The sequence below is a fragment of the Bemisia tabaci genome, chromosome 1, assembly GCF_918797505.1.
Source record: "Bemisia tabaci chromosome 1, PGI_BMITA_v3".
In the NCBI taxonomy this organism is placed as follows: Eukaryota; Metazoa; Arthropoda; class Insecta; order Hemiptera; family Aleyrodidae; genus Bemisia; species Bemisia tabaci.
In genome coordinates, this window is record NC_092793.1 from 52,829,374 (window position 1) to 52,851,093 (window position 21,720).

At 39.8% G+C, this 21,720-nt stretch overlaps 2 protein-coding genes across 2 annotated transcripts; both read right to left on the reverse strand.

Annotated features, from left to right (window-relative positions):
* Positions 1–4,230: 4,230 nt before the first annotated feature.
* LOC109044760 (defective transmitter release) lies at positions 4,231–15,843 on the reverse strand. The gene is made up of 5 exons (XM_019062609.2): positions 15,655–15,843; positions 12,542–12,640; positions 11,627–11,691; positions 7,697–7,782; positions 4,231–7,121 (listed from the first exon to the last, which is right to left on the reverse strand). Exons 1-5 carry the CDS (start codon positions 15,841–15,843, stop codon positions 5,251–5,253), a joined length of 2,310 nt encoding a protein of 769 aa, XP_018918154.2. The 3' UTR covers positions 4,231–5,250.
* Positions 15,844–16,354: 511 nt separating this feature from the next.
* LOC140226090 (uncharacterized) lies at positions 16,355–19,729 on the reverse strand. The gene is made up of 3 exons (XM_072306560.1): positions 19,431–19,729; positions 18,033–18,124; positions 16,355–17,476 (listed from the first exon to the last, which is right to left on the reverse strand). Exons 1-3 carry the CDS (start codon positions 19,517–19,519, stop codon positions 17,220–17,222), a joined length of 438 nt encoding a protein of 145 aa, XP_072162661.1. The 5' UTR covers positions 19,520–19,729; the 3' UTR covers positions 16,355–17,219.
* Positions 19,730–21,720: the final 1,991 nt, after the last annotated feature.

The window sequence follows — 21,720 nt, forward strand, 5'->3', positions numbered from 1 at the left end:
TCACATTTTGATCTGGTGTAATTTCAACATTCTTCATCTTACTTGCCACGGATCATACAATGGAGCAGAACTTAATACAATGAGGATGATGAGTAACTACAGATCCTGCTTTACATTACCTACATATGGTACCATTATCCTTGATTTTCCGTGCATTTCCCAATCATTTCTCATTACGTAATCTGACTCTTAAAATTGCAACACTTATCAGCTTCACCTAATTCTAGCCGTATCGGAAGTCAATCTCAGCCTACATTTCCATGAAAATCATACTCGCCTGAGTAATGAAGAAAGCAGAAACTCATGGTTATCGTCAAAGCGATCACTTAATCTGTGTCTTCTCTTAGCTGTGTCCAGGCACATTGAGCAATCTGCTTAAGATACTTAAGTTTTTCATTCTCTTTACCTCTAGGATTGTGAAAATGCTCAAATTGATGTTATTTGTCATGGTTTCTGGGGTGGTTAAACTAGACTGCGAAATATTGCATTGAGTAAATCAAGTATCTTGGCACGTCTCGAATTTTTCGCCTGAAAACAGAACAGTTGCCCCTGCGCACGAAGAATCATTCTAAACTAAAATATTGGCAACACTCAGAGAATTTAAAGCAAGATCTTTTTTGAAAGAAAAAAACCTTGCATTCGATGGAATTAGCAATAACTGTATTCGATGCAAATTTCTCTCCAAAAAGGATCCTGCTTTCATTTCTCTGTATTTGGCCGATTTTATGGATTGAATTATTTTTACGGCTCATGCCCAGGGGCTGTTGTTATTTTTTGGCTAGGAACCCAAAATCTGCCAAGATATTTGACTTGATCATTGCGATATATTGCACGCCAGTTTTAACACCCCAGAATATGACATATCACCTTAATTAAATTTTTCTACACAAAGAGCTGCCACTTCAAGGAGAAACCACACCGAAGTACACTAGATTTAATGTGAGAAAATGACTGAACACAGAACATAACAGACCGATAGATTTACACCCATCATCAAATAGGCATTGATTAACTCTCATCAAGGGCATTATACACGGTTATAGGCTTAGAACAAAAGCCATCACAAATTGAGACTAAAGTCAAGTATTGTTTATGTCATCACCCATCAGTACCTGTATAGTGCCATCTGACTGCATGAATTAACCTGTTAAGTAGTGCTGATTCAGAACTGAGCAGAGATTGACATTTTTCTCAGCATACGATGGCTCTGTTCCAATGAGCGGGCTCTACTCCCACTGCGGTATCATGTGAATATACTTCAATGAAGCAATTTAAGAGAAGGCGCACCTTAATTTTGGTGAATGCCCCATTATCAATTTTAGAATACTTCTGGTAATGCTTCTTGTTCACTGATGCGAACAGAGCCTAGCTTGCAGTGCTGAAAGAATGCGTCAGGCTGCAAGCTGTGTTGCTTATAACTGAAATACCTGCTACGGCTCTCTCTTATCTTCCTGCTCTCATTACCCGAATGTGATAATGATTGGATGACATTACCATGAACTAGCTTAAGGAGAACACCATGTATGTGCTTATGCAATAATAACCAGAGAGGAGTTGCTGAAAGTCATACGAACAATGGAATTAGCGCCTGTAGAGGAACATAGATACAGCCATTACTCCTAGAGAGATTGGGTAAAAGGTAATAACTGATGCACATGGAAACTTACAGAACCAGAAAATTTTCCTAATCAGATTTCAACGAGTATGATTGTGTTATGTAGGTACCACAGATTAGGTTAAGAAGATCAGATGAAGATGTTCACGCCAGAGGCTTCTAAATCACTGAGCACGTGAAGTTGCTTTGATCGGTGTTTTTGAAAGAAATAATTGAGAATTACAGAGAAAAAAGACACACAATACAGAACCAAAGAATTCTCGCGGCCTCTGAAGGAGCCAGGAGCACATAGAATTGAGTTTTAGTTCGAGCTTTAGAGCTCATTCGACCATTTACCCTAGGGTAGCAAACCATTCATCACGAATTCACGAAACAAAACCACAGATCCCCAAAATAGTAATGAGACTGGTAAGTATCTATGAACCGAACCACACATTTGTGAAATTACGAATTACATTACACAGGTACTTGATACTACACTTTCAGTAATTACACGCCAACGGTCAAAATGAAGTGGATGTGGATTGTGGATTGGAAAACCGTTGGCCGTTGCCGTTGGTTGAACCGCTGGCTTGATGGCAGCCATCTTGAAGATTTGCTGTGACGTAGAAAGGTACACGGACTGGCGCGCTGTTCAAATTTTCCGCGATCCTATTCCTAGCAATCAGAATGGTTCATTTTTAGCTGTGCCGTAGAAATTATAATGGGACAATAAATCGCATTTTTAGTGATGCATGTATATTCATAGATTGGCACTAACCGTCACAGCTGTGCCCGTAGTACGTACGTGCAAAATTCAATTTTAAGTTCCTCCAGTGGAAACTAGTAAGACTGTAATACATATTCTAACTCTTGAACCCTGCAAATTTTGGGGACTTTCAGTTTCACCTCCAAAAAGCTACACTGGAGAACACGTTATTTTTTGGGGGGACGGAGAAAAAAATGGGGGGGGGGGAGACAATTGAATTTGGAAGAAAAATCTTTTTTTTTGGAGGGGGGAAATTTTCTCGGGTTATGGAGAGCACAATTATATTAATTCGTCCGACAGGGAGACATATTTTCTAGGGGTGGCGGGAGGAATTTTTCCTGGGGTGGGGGAGGGGAGGAGTATTCTCTTAAGGAAAAAGAAAAATTTCCTGGGGGTATTTACCAAGAAGTAAAAAAAAAATCTCCCCCCCCCCCCCCCATTTCAAAGTTGAGGAGTATAGCTCGTTAGAAAAACTCTTGCATTGTACCCCTGGGGAAGTGAGAAAAAGGCGTGTAGTACCGATCCCCCCTGCCCTCCAACAATGAAAAATCCCTACCGACTACCTACCCTCCCTCCCTCCCCAGAACCCAAGGAATTTTTGACATTATATTATACATAGATTATAAATATAATATATATATTTTTATACGTTTTTTATAACTATAATATATGTATTCTAAAATTTTATATTATACATATATTATAAATATATTGTACATATAGTATACATATAATATGCATATAATATAGAATGACCTTTTCAACCCTCAGCTCAAAATATATTATATATATTTTATACTTATAAAAGATATATATTAAACATATATTATAGAATGCTCTATATTATATGTATATTATATGTATAAATTTTCAGATGTGCTACTAGGGTTCGTCCGTATGGATTCACTGTAAGGCAGTGGCTTGCCATGCCCGGGAGGGGGCACCTGGAGGACCCGAAAGCTGTGACACCCCCCCCCCCCCTCTCTGCCACAGAACTAGAAAATTTCTCCCCCAGAATCGTCATTTTTCGTGATAGTTACAAATTTGTTGACAAGGAGGCCCCCTCCTCCCGAACCATGAAAAATTCCTGTCCACGCCGCACAGTGGATCGAGTCAATTAGAGAGGTCGGGAATGAAATTTTTTAATGAGACTGCAAATTTTGATGTTTAATTCGTCACATTACAAACCTTAAGGGGTGGTTCGGGAAGATAATTTCACGAGAAAACCAATGGAACCGCTTTTAGGTTCTAAAAGTTTTGTATAGACGGAGTTATGAGCTTTTAAAGTTTCCAAATTTTGTCCGACCTCTCCTATTGACTCGATCCACCGTGCGCCAGTGCTCATCAGCAAATTACACCAAGTAGGTTTAAATCCTCATTTTGAATGAGCACGAAGCAGATGAAGCAGATTTAGAAGGAAACGAGGAAAAGTGTCTCGACACCGATGAATCTTCGGATGTTACGAGGAAATACGCTTACGTTTTCACGTATTAATGAATGAACCAAAAAATGACTCAAAGAGTGTTTTCTTCATAGGTTACTTCAGACGTGTCTATACGCCTGTCTCCTGATTTTGCATCCGCTTTGTATGAGCTGCGAGTGGCTCGCGCCGCTCATTCGTAAAGCCCGAGTGAGGTTCACGATTAGCAGATTTTATTGTAGTGGTGACACAATTTGCGGATATAGCTACAATGAGAAAAGTTATTCTATTCACTCCTTCTGGGTGTTGAACTGAACTATCTCGATCGGACCCTTACCATCTGACTTTAAAAAGTTGTATCGATATCCCTCATTCTTACCTCGTTATCATTTTTTTTTATCACACATTCTTTTATGAAATCAACAATTAATAGGAATGGATCCGAGTCAGAAAGATGTTTATATTCTCACAAAAGTCAAATAAGCAAGTTTCAGTCATTGAGAACTTTGACATCTAACTCGTGTCAGTCTAGTAGGTAAGTAATTATCTAAAAAAAAAGAGGAAAAGAAACTTCCTCAAAATGAAGCATTTTGTAAATATACCTCAACATGGTGCAATGTGAAGCCTGTATAAGTGACTTGGAGCAAAATGGCCGTGACTGACATTTTTGGAAGAATTAAGGTGTTCGTATTCTCAATAAACCTGAAAGGGACTTCAAAAATCGTTCTTTGGGCGGGAGACATTTATTTCCTTAGAAATCAAATAGGGCTGTTCTCACCTGTGATATTCATTAATTACTAAAACTAAGAAAGACTTTTGTGCTATTACAGCATCCACTGAATGATCAGTTTCGCCTAGTCTGGTAGCTCATTGTTTTCCAGCTGTTTTTCTCGGTGTTTACAAAAAATCAAAAGTTGTTGTAAACGAATAGGTAACACGGCAATAAGAGCTAAAAAAACTCAGGCTGAAAGCTGAAATGGAGCTATGCGATTGTTTGGTTGTGCTTCTTTGTTTAGTTACAAGTTGTTTAGTTGGACCAAGTTCATCAAAAAGGAACCAACCCACATTAATTTGAAACTGAGAAAAAGAGGTTTGAAGTCTTCTTCCTGCATAAGGCTCAATAAAGAAAATAAACTTTAACGCCTCTTTTCACAAACCAATTTCTGTTTTTCGACTTTCAGTTTTTGGCAGGAGAAAATATACGGCTAGCGGAACTCGAAAACATCCTTGAGTCCATTTTTCAGAAATGTGGGTTGGTTCCGCTCTGATAAACTCGGTTCAGTTACAGTTTAGTTACAATATCATATCCCATCTGCCAGAGGGAGCTTTCAATGCCCAGACACATCGATACTTCGCCTCCGAAGAGGAACTTTCAGGATAACAGTCTTATTCAGTCAGAATAACAGAATTCAGTCTAAAATAAATTTCTTAACTAAAAAATTAATAAATAAAGCAACCTCTGACGCTTCACTTACGATTCACCTTATGCATTGAAATTTCAAACTTCGCCTCCCGGTCGTTTTCGAGCAGTTTCTGTTGGAGTTCATCGACGTCAATCATTTCTGCACGCGCTCTTTTTTCCTTGCGATGAATCACACCTTCGGTAACAGGCGGAAACTGGCTCACCGCACTTCCGCTCTTACATCTGTTCGTAGAAGGTGGATCCTGATCTTTGGATGTCTTTGAGCAGTTCATCGAAGTCGGCCCGCAGATAATTTCAGCGTCCGTGCTTTCGTCGAGGATGGGACTCTGACCATCTGCCGATCCTCCATCTTCCCAGACCCGCTCATTTGCATCAAAGGAGCTCATCTCTGGACATTTTACGTCTTTTTGTTTCACCTCCGCTGAAAGTTGCGACTGCGACGGAGTCGAAACTGTCTCTATGAATTTCCCTATCTCAGAGACTTCTCGATTAATTTGTTTCGGCTCATTTAAATTATAATTTTTGTCGCGATCAGATGTATCTTGAAGTTGGTCTTTGAGCTCACTTGATTTAACCCTCGATGAGCCATTAGGAGGAGACGATTTTCGCTTCACACTTATCACGAACGGCCCTGATACAACCTCCGAGTCCACAGCCTTCTCGAACGAAAAATGACGACCATCCTCTAGCGCTTCATCTCCATCGTCTTTTTTAGAACTTTCATTTTCAGGAGGAACTCTCTCCAAATCTGTAGACGACAATTCTTGCACGAAATCTCTCTTGAATTTGACCCCACGCTTCTCCAGATCACCAGTCTGCGGTCGTGTCTCCTGTTTCGAGAATTGAAAAAGTCCGTTTTTCAGCCCGGCGCTGAGAGATCCTGCTCTCCCGTCAGGACCAGAATTCGAAAAAATACCCGAAACGGTGTCACCAGCACTGCTAAAAATTCCTGTTTTTGTGTGAGGCTGTTCTAACTTGTCTTCTAAAAATAAGAGAGAGTCATTTTTTACTCTCATAGACTTCTTCGCACTTGTATTCGATTTGTAGAAGGGCGCAGACTCGCTTAAAGTTTGGATCCCCTCGTTGTATTCACCCCGAGGTTTTTGCTCCACTTCGGTGAGTTCTTGGATTTTGGATTTTCCGTTGATTGGAGAGAGCTTTCGAATGCTAGGGTTTTGGCCGGTTTCTTTCATCATAAGCTCATGACTTAGCTGTCGTTCAATAATGAGCTCATCTGGACATTGGATTTTCTTCAACTCGAGGGGGTGATGATTAGCGTCAGAGTGTAAAATCCGCATTTGAGCATAGTCCATCTCGTTCAGGTCCTGGATGTTTTTATCGGTGCATGAGGTTTGAATCGGGGACAGTCTTCTGCTTTTGACATCAGATCCGATGATCTGATTGGTGTTTTGGTCCTCTATCCTCTGAACCACCCCCTCGACAATCCTGTATTTGGTTGCAGGTTTTAGAACGTTGTCGTTCTCTGTATCTCGATTTCCATCGTGTTCGGGTGATGATCTTTCTGCTCTTAATTTTTCAGCGTGGCACGGGCCGCAACTCTTGAATTCATGACCCTCTCTCTCGCTCTCGCTTGATAATCCCCAGTGTCTACAGTTACATTTTGTGGTTGTTCTCGTCCAACCATTTGAGCTGTCGTCTGTCGTATCGAGTGTTTCCACCTTTTTAAGGTCTGAGGAGCTTTCTGAGAGAATCTTTTCCGAGTCCTCAATGTCGTCTTCTTGGGACTTTGTGCATTTCCCCTCCTCGCCCGTACTTTCGCATGCAACTTCATTTTCAGGGGATTCTTTTGGGTCCTCACACTCCTGATCTCGTTGCGCTGAATCATCTTGAGCTGTCTTCTCTGGCTCTTGAGACTCATTGTTGGCTCTCCTGTCGTCTCTAAGTTTTACCAGCGCTGTAAAAAGAAAAAAAGAACTAAAACTTGATTTTAAGAAAAGGAAAAGCCGAAAGCTGAACGAAATTGATGAATGATCCTTTCAACTTCTTACTTATTGGTAGGATTATCACGAGTGTAATTTCATTGCCTCGATATATTTATAAAAAAAAATCTTTACCAAAATCTGCATGTGCTACATCAAAATTTGCACAAAATGTATGATGGTTTGTGTTTCACTTCCTATATATTGACCACAAGTAACACAAGAACACAAATATTTCTATCAGTGCGCGGATTCTTTGCTTCTTGACTTTATCAACAGGGAACTTGAATCGTATTCATGAACTAACGTATATACACAACTCAGTAGACGAATTAGCCTTAAAATATATATATATATTTTTTTGAGATGGCTAGGTGGATATTGGCATTATTTTTGCTTATCTGTAAGTCTCAGCAATCAGGACCTATAGTTTTCACGTGTGCGAAGTATTTTTTTATTATTATTTTATTTCTTCCCTCTTTTTCTTTTCATTCTATAATTCAACCGTTTTCCTGCAAAGATAGTAAAATTGCAGGAATGGGTACTTTACCTTTAAAACTCTCCGTCAACGCTCTTTGCTCTTGTTCATTCAACTGTTGCCTCATTTTCTGTTCTTCCTCTGCACCACCTCTCTCCCTAGGAAAATTTGACAGCTATTATTAGCTAAAGCATGGACTTATTAAGATAAATTAATCGTTTTTGCGACACATCTTAATGTGTGAAAATACCGAATTCTTCAGTCAATCTCGTGGCTAAAAACAAAGTATTACTTCTTGTCTACAGGTTTAGCAAGCCTGCGGACCCCAGCTGGTAGCCCCTGCCTCAAAGGGGGGTGGAGATGGTCACCGGCTTCATGGCGTATGAACCACTCATCAGAGGGGCAGACAGGGCTCATAGCTGTGGTGAAAGCAGCCTGTCTAGGAGACGGTACTCCAAAAGCAAACCCTGGTCCTCCAGGTTGGGGGTTGGAGCATCGGGCTAACTCCCCGATACCCGGAAAAAACTTAATGTTAAAAAGCCTAATAAAGATAGCCTCGGTGATAATGGAAAAAAACGGATTTTGCGACACAAACTACGGAAAAGGACAATGGTTTTTGGGACATGGAATGTACAGGGCATTTCTAATAAACTGACAGAGGTTGTATCGGAGGTAAAAAAGTATAATGTAGATGTCGCCGTGTTAACAGAAACGAAAAAGAAAGGCACAGGGTCAGAAAACTTAGGATGTTATGATCTGTTCTATAGTGGTGTCAGTAAAGATCAACGCGCACAGCAAGGAGTCGCCATACTTATCCGGAAAAGTTTGCGTCCGTCTATAACTACTTGGGAAGCAGTAGACCAGCGGATCATCAGAATGCATCTTACACTGCATGGTCACAAGGTGGCCCTGTTAGGAGTATATGGTGTGAATGATGATGCTCCCGTCAATCTAAAGGATCAGTTCTTTGAGCAACTCAACGACGAGGTTCTGAGGGTTGGGAGGACAAGGGAGGTCATTATCATGGGAGATTTGAATGGTAGAACCGGACGAAGGAATGGTTCTAAAGTTGTTGGACCTTTCGGTGAAGAGGCGATGAATGACAACGGTGCACGCATCAGTGATATGTGTGAACAAAACGAGTTGAAAATACTGAACGGATTCTACCAACATCGAGATATCCATAAGTACACATGGGTTCAGCAAACTCGGGGGCTGAAGTCAATCATCGACTACGCGGTCACCAGGCAAACGAGTACCACGAAGGTTCAACAAGTAAGAGTTTGCCGGGGGTTCTCCTGTGGTAGTGATCACCATTTTCTCAAGGCGGAGATTGCATTTCCGGTTAAGTATGGGCTGAGGAATACCTTGCAACATCAGAAGTGCCAGCCACAAGGAACGAAGATCGAACAAGTGCACTACAACATCGATAGCTTACAGCATGAAAGCGTGAAAGCGCTCTACAGGAAGCGGCTGGATGAGAAACTGGGAGTAGAAACTTTCGATACTGCAGAAGAGTTGTACCAGTTCATCAAAAGTTGTATACATTCAGCTGCGAAGGAAGCCCTGGGTATGTGTAATGAAAGCAAGGATGTACAGAAACCCTACTGGTGGGACAAAGAGGTAGAGGAGGTAATTGAAGAAAAGCGTAGGAAGTACCATGACTATCTGGCTTCTAGGACTGCAGACACCCGCGGCGCGTATAGGAAAGCCCAGGCGAGGGTTCGTCTTTTAATCACCAGGAAGAAAAACGAGTCTTGGGAGACCAACTGCTCAAGGATTGACACATACCTGGGGGGAAGGAAGAGTGCTGAGAGCTGGAAGCTGATCAAAGGCCTAAGAAGGGACATGAAACGGGACATTATATCTCCGATAACAATCTCACAGCTTGACGAACATTTTAGTAAATTATTGACGGAAGGACGACCAGAGTTTCAAACGGGGAATGCTGAAAATATAGTCGAGGATCACTCAATGGAAATTCGAGTTGAGGAGGTGGTCAAAGCAATCAGGGAATTGATGAATGGAAGAGCTCCTGGGCCAGGAAACATTCCAGCCGAGTTAATTAAATGTGGGACTGGCAAGTTGGTTAACCATCTCAGGGATTTGCTGCAGAAGTGCATTGACGGTGATGACATCCCGAAAGAGTGGAAAGAGGCCTGGATAACAGCGTCGCATAAAAAAGGAAGGAAGGATGACTGTGGGAACTACAGAGGGTTAGCGGTGACAGGAACGATAAGTAAAATTTATGGAAAAGTGTTGAAAGCGAAGATCGAAGAGGAGTGGACCCCGTTCGAGGCGGAGGAGCAAGCAGGTTTTAGGGCTGGTCGGTCTACCGCTGATCATCTGTTCTGTGTTACCCAGTTAACCGAAAAGAAGAGAATTGTTGGCCAGGAGCTTCATTTAGTGTTTTTGGATATTGAAAAGGCTTATGATAGTATTCCTCTTGTGAAACTTTGGGAAGTCCTAGAAGAAACTGGTTTTAGTAAAGGACTTATTGGGGCAGTCAAGCAGTTTTATCGGGGGACTTTTGCTAGAATCAAGTGCCAAGGAAGGCTTTCAGACGGTTTTTTTGTCACCAAGGGGCTTAAGCAGGGATGTTGTCTGTCACCGACGCTGTTTAAGATATATCTAGAGCACGTTCTGAAGGAATGGAAAAGAAAGTGTGCCGGCATGGGCGTCCCTTTGAATGACCAGGAAACACTGTTCACGCTATGCTTTGCTGACGACCAGGTAGTCATAAGTCAAGATCACGATGACGCGGAGTATATGACCCGGAAGTTGGTGGAGGAGTACCGCAAATGGGGCCTCGAGGTTAGTGTCCGTAAGACAAAAAGATGTCAGTCGGAGGTGCTCAGCAAAGCATAGTCCTGGAGGATGGTCAACATATAGAAAGTTGCGAACAATACAAGTAGGTACCTGGGGGTGAAGCTGACTTCGGATGGGAAGCTGGATCAGGCCATTCGGGACCGTAATCTTCTAGGACGGAAAGCCGTCGCCATGCTTAATGGGATCCTTTGGGACCAAAGGATTTCCAAAGACAACAAGAAGAGGATTTATAACTCGGTTGTCAAGCCTATTATCACCTATGGCAGTGAAGTGTGGCAGTTGAAGAAGCGGACCCAAGAAATGCTCAAGGCGACCGAGATGGATTTCTGGCGAAGATCGGCTGGAATCTCGAGGAGAGAACGTGTCAGGAATGAACGTGTCCGAGAGATAATGGGCGTTGAGGGGACGATTGTGCACGATATCATGACCAAGCAATTGGTATGGTATGGGCATGTGCAGAGAATGGCTGATACCAGGTTGCCGAAGAAGGTGTTGGAGTGGGTCCCCCCAGGTAGGCGACGGAGAGGGCGTCCAGCCAAACGGTGGGTAGAGGGCATCCATGAAGAGATGGAGAGATGCCAGCTTCCGGAGGATCTCTACCATGACAGATTCCTGTGGAGAATAGGCGTCGCAGAGCGCCCTAGCGCGCCGTAAAAGCGGCTCATACATACATTACTTCTTGTCTATCTAGCTTTATGTAGTATCGCGATAAGCGCATAACTAACTAACTAACTAACTAACGCCTTGTCTCCACAGGACGTTCAAATCGCAGGAATTAAACTTCTGGGCTTTTTTGCCGTTAAACAACGCAACAAAATTCTTCTTTTAAAGTTGTTCCTGGAACTTCACGATAACTCTTAGTTGGCACTGTGATTAGTATTGACTGACTCAATATTTTTCCCAACTTCGCAGGTGAGGTTTTTCCCTGAGACAAATCCAATAAAACGTCCCATGGAGACAAGGCCTAACTAAATAACTGACTAACTAACTGACAAACGAAGGTGTAAATGATTAGTTTGAAATTCAAACATTTGAATGCACATTTTAAAGGCAGATAGGGAGATAGGGAGGCATGTATGAAAAAGTGAAAACAAAAACAGTAACTAAAATACGAGTTTGTATGCTTTTTGATAATTTTGACTCCTGAGAGTTCTGAAAATTTGGGCTAGTTACCATGCTTCTGCGCAGAGTCGGTCTCTTGAAAATACTGGTCGTCCATCCAAGTATTGTAAATGTTTCTGAAACGAAAAACGGAGAACATGGATAATTACATGGCAGCACAGACATTTTTCAACTCATGCAATGACTTTATTGCAACGTCTAATTCTTGTTTGCACCATTATGTACCACTTGATCTCTTAGGTCCGTAACCTAGATTTTAGATACACCGTATATGTGTCATCAGTTTCCCTAGACGCAAACGTGATTTAACTGAAGAGCCAGAATTAGTAGTTCCATATATTGGAGAATATAGTCCGTATGACTCTATGCGTTTTTCAGATCTCATGTTCAAATAGGGGTGCTCATGTCCTCGCGTCAAGAGAAGCACGAAATGTCGTACTTTGCGGCGATTCACGGTATGGTAACATAAAATAATAAAAAAAAATTTAAAAAAAAAATAAATAAATAAAATGTACGCCCTCAAAAAATGTCAGATTTGAGGCATGGAATGGAATTGAAGCTCGACTTATTAACATAAAGTAGATTGCTTTAAAATTAAGAGAAATTATTTTGTATTCAAAGATATATTTTTCGAGGAAAATAATTTTTTCTTAAAAAATTTATATGAGTTTCCTCCAATTCGAAGAAATATAATTTCTTCATCAATGACAAATTTAATTATCTTTCCATAAAAGAAAAATTCAACTGTATCTAGAGAAAAAATATTTCACGAAAAAAAGTCTCCAAATAACAATAATAATAATTTTAAAAAAAGAAAGTCTTCACTTCGAATTAATGTTCTTGGAAGAAAAGGAAAAGAGGATTTTATTTAATTTAATGAAATGTTCTTCTATTTTACCATACTACCATATTAATTTAGTTTTCGCCAAATTTTGATTAAATAGCTGTGAAGTTATTGTTACTCACGCAATTTAATATCAACGATTTTCTGTAGCTTGGAATTGTTTTGATTACAGGATTTCCAGTCAAAGTCAAGACCCGTAAATTTTTCATTGAACCAAAAACCTGCGCATACCATGTGTAAACATTATAAAATAAATAATGTGGAAATAAAGAGTGTAAACCACAGTGTTCACCGGATTATTCGAATGCTTGTTAACCTAACCGTATTATCCGAGCTCATTTTTACCCTGCGGTCGTTTGGAGCGTTACCCTGACTTCCCTTCTACGTCGTTCTTTTTCTCCGTTTTTCAACACGTACCGAGGGCCAGATTTACCTACTTGCCGCCCATGGGCCGCCTGTAATTTTCCGCCCCCTTCTCATTCGTTTTGAAACATCAATAGATCGTATTCGACAGTGGTTCGATGTATCGTTTGCTTCAAAACAATAGAACATAACCTCAAACAAAAATTTTAGGATTTAATGCGGAAAAGCTGAAAATGATAAAATTCCTAACAATTACACTTTTCATTGCCATTTGGTACTCGAGAAAATAAAAATTCAATAACATAAGACCCGTTACCTCAGAAACCTAAATTGACTTTTGAGGCTGTGGTTACATATTGAACCAATCGATTACAATATAATCTCACCTGTGTGATCTGTCGAATACGATCTATAAAAACCATCAAGTGAACGTGCCAGTGGAGGTGGGGTGTATGAGACGCGTTTACTCGTGTTGGGCACATTTTTTGTATGTAAGCCCTGTTAACACTAACAAAAGTTCAGTTCCAGGACAAGGCCTTCCATTTGTAAAAAACGATCGAAAAAATTATGAAAGAACAAACATAAATGTGGTTAATAATTTTAACCTCCGCCGCTGCCCGACCGCACTGTGTTGGCGCAATGCGTGAAGTATCCATGCAGTCTTGTAGGCGCTATGAGTTTCAGGCCGACTGCTGCTGACCGCAGTGTGTTTGACGCAATGCGTGAAGTATTCATGCAGTCTTGTAGGCGCTATGCGTTTCATGCCGACCGCCGCACCGCTCCGTTCCAGGCCAAATAGCGTGTTTAGTTTCTCTCTTAACTCGACTAATTAAGGTGTTATCTCTTGTACCATCGAAAGACGACAAAATTAGAAATTACTATACTTTCACTCTCAGGAACTGAGAGATTTTGTCGCCTTTTCTAGTTTGTACTTTATTTTCTGAATCTGATTTGTCTCTCTCTTTTTTTGATACCTACATTCAAAAAGATTACAAAATTTGCCGCCCCCTACATTTTCCCGCCATGGGCCGCGGCCCATGTGGCCACTACATTAATCCGGCCCTGCACGTACCCAGTTTTTCTTGGCTTTTTCCGAACCATTCGAATTTATGATCATGCGCAGCGCCCCGCCCAACATGTTAATTCGAGCTATCCGGTGCAACCTGTACTTTTAAGAAGAATCGTAACTATCGTTATCTAAAAACATCGGCACTTACATAGACGTACCTAGGTAATTCCACTAGAGGGGCCTGGCCCTCCTACCACCGGGGGGTCAGGCGGGTATGGAATACCTCCAGTAGAGAGGGAAGTCCGCGGAGCCTCCCCCAAGTAATTGTTGATATTTCAAATCTATTGGGACGCATTTTGAGGCTTCCACGATGGTGATTTTCCATCAATTTTTGCAGAAAAATGACACTTTTTCACTTTTAGCAAAGAATAATTTCAAATTTTTGCATTCGATAGATCCGGAAATTTTTTGAAAATTCTACTCTATTTTGACGCTTCCATGATAAAAATTTTAGAATATACCGACTGAAGCTTTTTTCCCCCACCATCCAGGTTTCATGGGGGGGGGGGGGCAGATGATATTATTTTTAATTTCAGGGGGGATCAATTCCCCCCTGAAATTTCAATTTTCATCAACAACGTTGTGATTTATACATGTCTCAGTTATTTCTCTACCTACTTTCACACGCACAGAATTTTAAAGAGAGAGAAAGAAGAAACTCCTTCACAGAGCCTCATTACACATTTAGCTCACGGAGGTTTTTGCTCCGGAGTAAAATTTTACTAATTTTCTATTCTTAATCTGTTAATTTTTTTTGGTTTTTGGTAAAGAGAAATTTAATTAAAATGTCAACGGAAAAGATAAAAAAATGCCAAGATGGCGAAATGTGTCATCAAAATGTGTCTCGTGATCCCTGCAGGGTTGAGACACTAGTTTCACTGCGCCTTCGTGATTAACTTTACATCTCGAGAGTGCAAATGGACTTCATTTTGCAATTCGGAACTATAAATTCTGGCTCTTCTGGAAATACACTTGTCTAAATTGCATAGGGAAACGAATGGCACTTACGTTGTTTTTAAACCGGGCTAGAATTTATAGTTCCAAATTGCAAAATGTAGTCCAAATGTAACTACGAGGGCAATCAGAAAAATATTTCGCGATTTTTAGACACATTTTTGACCATCTATAACTGCTAAAACAGCAGTTAATACCATCAGACTATATTAGTATGAGAAGACGACCGAATTTTGTAGTAAGCAAAAATAAGTTTGAAATAGAAGTTCCGTGAAGTTTAATTTTAGAGTGCCTAAACATAAAACGTCAATAATATTGGAAATCTTTGATACCTAAAGGTAAAAAGTGATCTTGAAATATTTAATTTTGGTCTAAGACTTTTTCAGATGACTCATGCAGAATGTTATCATGCATTTATATAGGATAGGACCAAGACCTTTGATAGTGAAACTTCCAAACTACGTTTCTCGATTTGCGACGTTACAGATTTCCTGTCATACTTTATTTTTTAAATGGAAAACTTCTCAACGTCAATTCTTAAAAGTTTCCGCGATGTTTTCTTTCTGAGCGAAGAAAATTCCATGAATAATTCAAGTAGTATTGTTGATTTCGTCTTACTTTTCAAAAAAAAAAAAATAAAAAAAAAATAAAAAAAAAAAAAAAAAAAAAAAAATTATGAAATGGCAGTGGAAATTTTAAAACAATGCAAAGGAGATACGTGCTTTGGAAGTTTTGCCATCGATTTATATTGGGAGGAAATTTGATAAACTTTAAGACGTTTCAAAATGTGTGCGTGTTCAATTAAACTATGTTCAAAATTTATTTAGTAATGTAAAGCTGAATTTATACCGCCAACACTTGAGGATCCCGCAAGGTGTTGTTTCCTAAATCCAAAATCGACAGCTGATCGCAATTTTTCAAATGCTCTACATCCTCCAACACCGAAAGTTGGTTGTTACTCAGCACCAGAGTGTTCAAGACCGGGAGTTTGTCTGTTGAGAAATTAGACCATGTAAGTTGTCTTGAGAGTTTTATCATTATCGGAAGGAATCGTATGTTTCCACGCTCAATGACGCGCCTTCATTTCGTGGAGTGTACTTTTGCAATACACGTTGTATCTTTAGCGCTAATCTCTCGAAGTGTCAGAGGCAGTGAGAAAATTCTATGATTTTAACACATGTGTGCAAGCGATTCTTAACAGTATTTTTCCTTTTACGTAAAAGTCACTCAAAATTTGTGAGTTTTCTCCAGCAAGTTGTAACTTACGCCAAAGTGAAATGAGTTATAAAGTTTATGATACGTTCGTTTAGGGTCTGACGCCATGCTGAGCAGATGAGGCAAAGTATAGTCTCCAAAATCACGAAAATGACCTCTCTTTTTCATGTACAAGTCTTTTTATCCCTCACCTTATATCCCCTATTTGTCTACCATTCCCTTTTTTTAACCATTGATTTGCCAATTTTTTTCCTCTCCTTGAAATTCATAAGAGGAGAAGGGAGGAAATAAATGAGTTTCTCCAAACAAGCTCTTATCAGCACAACCATATCTGTCGAGTAGATACAAAGAATTCGAGTTCAAGACTCTGAGGGAAATTTCCCCGGAGTGTTCTGTAGAATATAAGTTACGAGAGCGGTTTTATGTCTGTGCCTAAAAAAACGTTAAGCTCCATTGATTTTCGGCATTTTCATGCCCTGAACATGAGGGATTAAAATTTTAAGTAGCTACTTCTATGCCGGATGTACACTTCTTTGGTTAGCAAACTTCAAACCGCCGTAACTTGGGATCGGCATATTTTTTGACGTCCTTTACGACAAAATGTTCAATATAAGCAATCCCTAGCGCATCGCAACTTGATTTTGAGTTTTTCTGAACTTACTTCCCTTTTTTCTTGAACGTTGGACGTTATAATTTCATAGCCCTCTTAAGAGCACAGTGTCGAATATACGGATCAATGATTAGTAAAATGGGCTGGAAAATAGATTTTAAAAGATTTTTTCGACCCCCCTCCCCGTGTGAAGCGCCTTTGCGACGTAGGTCCTATCCTTTAACACGTAAAACTAAAATGGCGTAACGCTCTCCTCGCTCTCCTCGACCCCCCTCTCCCCAAAGCGTCACGTAATTTATGAAAGGCTCCTCTGCTGCCGTGCCAAGGAAGAACGCCGTATGAAAATTCGAGAGTTGCCAAATTTCCTTCGATAAAAAGTTCATTTTCGAGGAAAGTTATGAATATCCTCCCTTGAAATACTCAGGACTTTTCGATGGAATTGCTGGCAAAATTATCTGAAAAATTGGGAGAAAAATATTTATAAGTTGACCAGAAAATTCGTGTTTTATCAAGGGAAATTTGGCAACGCCTGAAGGTTCATACGGCGTTTTTCCTTAGCAGGGCAGTATGGGCAAAATGACTGATTCTGTTATGGCCTGCATTGATAGGGATTTGTATACTTGCCTATGTTTTCGATTTTACAAATGTAGTTTCGGCTGAGATTCAGAGTATCGAGCTGCCGCAGGTGTTCTAAATTCTCCATGGTTCTGATGCAATTATTATGCAAGAATAAACTCCGCAATTCTGTTTGATAGTTCAAGTTTTCAATCCGCCGGATCGCATTGTTCTCCAACCACAAACATCTGAGGCCCGTGTACTCGTCAAGATTTTCAATTAAACTATATCCTAGAGGAAACATTTTCGACAAATGTGAGATGAAAAAGTATACGATATGGGACCAAACATTTAATTTCTAGATATGTAAGATGTAAAAGTCTACGACATGGAACGGAAAATTTTGAAACATTTGATGAGCTACAGCGATCGGGGTCAAAATGTATTCGAACTCGAGTATTTTCACCTCCGCAGTGAAGTTACGTGTTTCTAAACTTTCTTCATTGTGTTGTCATTTCGAAGGTGAGGCTGCGGAAACGCGTACCTCGTTTCAGGTGATCTAAAAGTGTCATTTCTTTTCAAATCAAAGGAGAACAAGCCAACATTATCGCCCAAGATGTTCATATATTATCCTTCATACAGGGACACAGAGAAAAAAATGAGAGTAGTTTTTCACGAGATGACGGGAAGTACTCGTAAAAGATAAGTTACATCAAGAAGTCTAAGTAGCGCCAAAATAAAAATACTCGTTTTTGCAGTTTTGCCGTCAATTTAGAGTGAAAGTATGGTATAGGGGAAGGAGAAAGTTAGGGGATGATAATAAACTTTAGTACATGGTTTTGCTTACCTTTATAATGCAGGTATAAAACATCGTTGAGCTTGGGTGTTAAGTATAAATTGTTATCTTTGCAATGAGCTCTCAAAGCTTCTGCAGTAATCCTAAAATTCATAAAAAAAAAAAAAAAAATCGTTAGCTGCACGGAGCAAGACATACAAAGTTAAAAATGTCCGTGTTTGGTGTTACTCTGTGTTACTTTGGGTTACTTTTTTGTGTCAGATCAACCCAAAGGACTTGGTTGCTCGACACTATTTTGTGTTAAATCGACCCAAGCTGTTGGTTACTTTGAGACATCGGATCATAAAGAAAGTGTATTGCCAAACTAATGTATTCTTGTTTTCCTCCCCGTACTCAGAAGTTGCGACTCGCAAGTGGCTAGCGCATTATTGGATTACCACCGATGTGATTTAGAATCGATACTGGCGGCTGACGACATGCAATAAATTTCAACGGGGTTGCAGATTACACAAAGATTTGGTTACCTTTACCCAAAAATTTGGTCGATTTAACACTGGAAAAACTAACCCCCAAAAAAATCAATCAACAGCTTGTGCTACTTTGTGTTTTACCTCCCGCATACTCGTATTAACACAAGACTTAGGTTTTTTCTTACTGTGTACTAATGAATATGTATATGAACTGATTACATTCGAAAAGGACTCAACTGGAATTAGCCTACCTACTTCAATTCTGTGATAATTTATTTATAAGTAGAAAACTAAACAATTTTGCGACTTGAATTTTTTTTAAAGTGTATTTTTCACGATACAGATTATTCACATAAAAATTTAAAGACGTTAATTAGTTTAGTTCTTTGTTCACAAAAATAGAATATAACCAGTGACGTGAAATGCAGTTACTAAATTCGTTCATTCAACAATGAGTTTTTACTATTTTTGTCTCATTTCAGGAACAAAATATCGACGGTGAAACTACCAAACCACGTATCTCGTTTGCGGTGTTTAAAAATCTACGCTCGCATTTTATTTTTTTGAAGTAGACCAAATCAATATCATTCCTTGAAATTTTCACAGAATTATCTGCGCACGAAGAGGAAAAATCACAGAAATTTTCAAGACTGGACGTTAAGTAGTTTTTCATTTAAAAAATGAAGTATCACAGGAAGTCTGCGACGTCGCAAACCGAGATACGTGGTTTGGTAGTTTCACCGTCGATATGTACCATGCCATTATAGTTTCCATATAAAGGGTGGTTTTGCGGGTGAGCTAGAAGTAGTAATTCTTCATTGCGACATGCAGGTATATTTTCTTGCGGTTAGTGGAAAGAGGGGAAAAAACTAAAAACCGTCCATTTAGAAATGGACTCATCTTTTTCACTGCAGAATTCTACAACAACCTGATAAATAATGGCCAAGCAATTCTTTATAAATTAAAATAAATTGGTCACCTTGGCCCGAGCTTCTTGTTATCCACCATATCCTTAATCGTCTCATTTTCGACCGTCTTGCTTCTAATCTTATTCCACTTTAAAGCCATACTCGATTTGAGGTTGCTGGAAGGATTCTAGCCGGAAACAAAAGGAAACACCACAAACGCATCTCCTCGAGAAGAGTTTCTTGGACTCGATAACAGCGCCTGCAGCCGATGGGTAAACAACCCGCACGTCGTCATGGCAACTGGACAGTAATGCGCCACGTTCATCACGTGCATTTGTTTTTCGCATGAAATATCGTTCAAATCCTACCTCATGTCCCATATTTCAGAAAACTGTCACTCAAACTGAAGCAAACAAGACTCGCTCTTCCGGGTGTCATTGCGATTTAAAGGGTATTTTTGCAATGCTCTTTCTCGGATATACTTCAAACCGAAGGAGTGTGGGGGTATCGCCACTTATTTAAAATTACTGAATATGTTTCGGAATATTCCTTAGGATATTTACTGGAGGATACTCATTTCTTTTTAAAAATAATTTCAAGACGTATACGAGGAAAAAAGATCCGTCTTGTGAACTGCAAGTACAGTGTTCTGTATCGGCCGCTATCCTCGGTTCATGCAACCAAACTTTCAAATCAAACTGCACTATTGACAGATCTCGTTTGGATAAACCCTGACTCGCTTCTTTTCCGGAATTTTTTATCGGTAATGACCATGGACAAAACAAAAATTCCTGCTATGGTGCGGTTTCTAACAAATTAGGAGACACGATAAGAGCTGATGCATTTCTTGGAATTAATATAATTTCGAGTGAATTTCTAGTAGTCATCAGAAATGTAAAAAATCAATCTGTATTTTAAGAGAGCGGTGATTTTTTCTTAGTTCAGTGTACAGTTCAATCACTTTATCGAGCATTCTATTAAACTTTACGTGTGTATAGCTCACTATCAATTTAGCTCCTTCAAACAATCGAATAGATCGGCTTGAAGTACCTGTGTAGCTTTTTGCAGACCATAGACTTGAAGGAAAACAGAAGATTCGTTATTGAACTCCGAAGATCGCCCATGCGCCGTTAAGCCAGGGAAGAACGCCGCGAATGAACATTCAAACATTGCCAAATTTCCTTTGATAAAAATGCGATTTTTCTTAGGGACTTGCTAATAAGTTTGGTCTAATGTCTCAGGTAAAATTGTCACAGACAATTAAATCTAAAATATTTGAAAATTTCAAGAAGGAATTCGCGTAAATTCCTCCAAAATGAACTTTTTATCGGGGAAAATTTGACAACGTTCGAATGATCTTACGGCGTTCTTCTTTAGTGCGGCAGCATAGAGGATGTTGACACCGTTTTTAAGATCTCCATAGGTACCCACTAAGTCGAGAAAAGAGTAGTTTCTGCACCTAAAAAGTATACTCACATCCTTTTAGTACCCTTCAGTGGACTATCATGCCTCAGTAGACTTCCCTTTTTTCTCCTTCTCCTTCCTCTTTTCACCTTCTTCTTTTAAGACAGGAAATAATAAAAAATATAGTTGAGTAGAAATCAGTTTAGGGGAGCATTTACGTCACTGACCGCTCATTGCTAAAAATTTAATCCGCTTCAGCCTAAATTGTAACCCAATTTTTATACGACAAATGAAAAATTAAAATCAGTTGATACGAATTAAACAAAGGTACAAGTGTCCTCCACGAAGGACTATCTTACTATTCATTGGAGGAAGTGTGTTTTCTCTACGCGGTGTAAACAGATCTGTTCTGCTCACCAACGTCCGGTTCTTCAATTTACTCGCTCGTGTCTTTAGATTTAGCGGGCCTTTGGAACACGATACGGTCCATCATCTCTTGACGGTCTTCACTTTCTTTTTTCAGCGCTGAACTGCATAACCCGTCAAACGTTAAATTACACTTGAACTACTCCTAACCGCATTGCGGTGGCAACCCTTCGGATCAAAATATTCACGGTATCAACTTCTTCACCTCTGCGGGAAAACGTTGAGTTGCAATGCGGGACATCCGACATAGCTGACATGCATCAAAACTTTGCGGATAGTTTTGCTTTAACCTTAGTTTTAGCTGATCTAGGCCGACAGTCAGAAAGGAAGGATCGGTTTTTCCTCTGTTGAATAGGAATTTTTCGAAAGTAAAAGTCCCGTATTAAAATTAAAGAATCAGGGATGACAAAAATGGGGGCGTAGCCATGAATGTTCCATGGAGAAGGGAAAATATGCGGTCAAAAGTGTCTCATTAGGGAGGGAGGAGGGGTCGCTTGAGATGAAAAATTCTTATAAATCGACTAAAATTAT

Bases quoted from the DNA above. Each gene is read 5' to 3' on its own strand.
- LOC109044760 (XM_019062609.2), bottom strand. From the start codon at position 15,843: ATGATAAAACTCTCAAGACAACTTACATGGTCTAATTTCTCAACAGAC. The intron at 12,641-15,654 runs GTATAAATTCAG...TGGTATGCGCAG, and splicing joins GGGATCCTCAAGTGTTGGCG to GTTTTTGGTTCAATGAAAAA. The intron at 11,692-12,541 runs GTGAGTAACAAT...TTTTCGTTTCAG, and splicing joins AATCGTTGATATTAAATTGC to AAACATTTACAATACTTGGA.
- LOC140226090 (XM_072306560.1), bottom strand. From the start codon at position 19,519: ATGGCTTTAAAGTGGAATAAGATTAGAAGCAAGACGGTCGAAAATGAG. The intron at 18,125-19,430 runs GTGACCAATTTA...TATGAATTTTAG, and splicing joins AACAAGAAGCTCGGGCCAAG to GATTACTGCAGAAGCTTTGA. The intron at 17,477-18,032 runs GTAAGCAAAACC...TGTTTCCTCTAG, and splicing joins TTTATACCTGCATTATAAAG to GATATAGTTTAATTGAAAAT.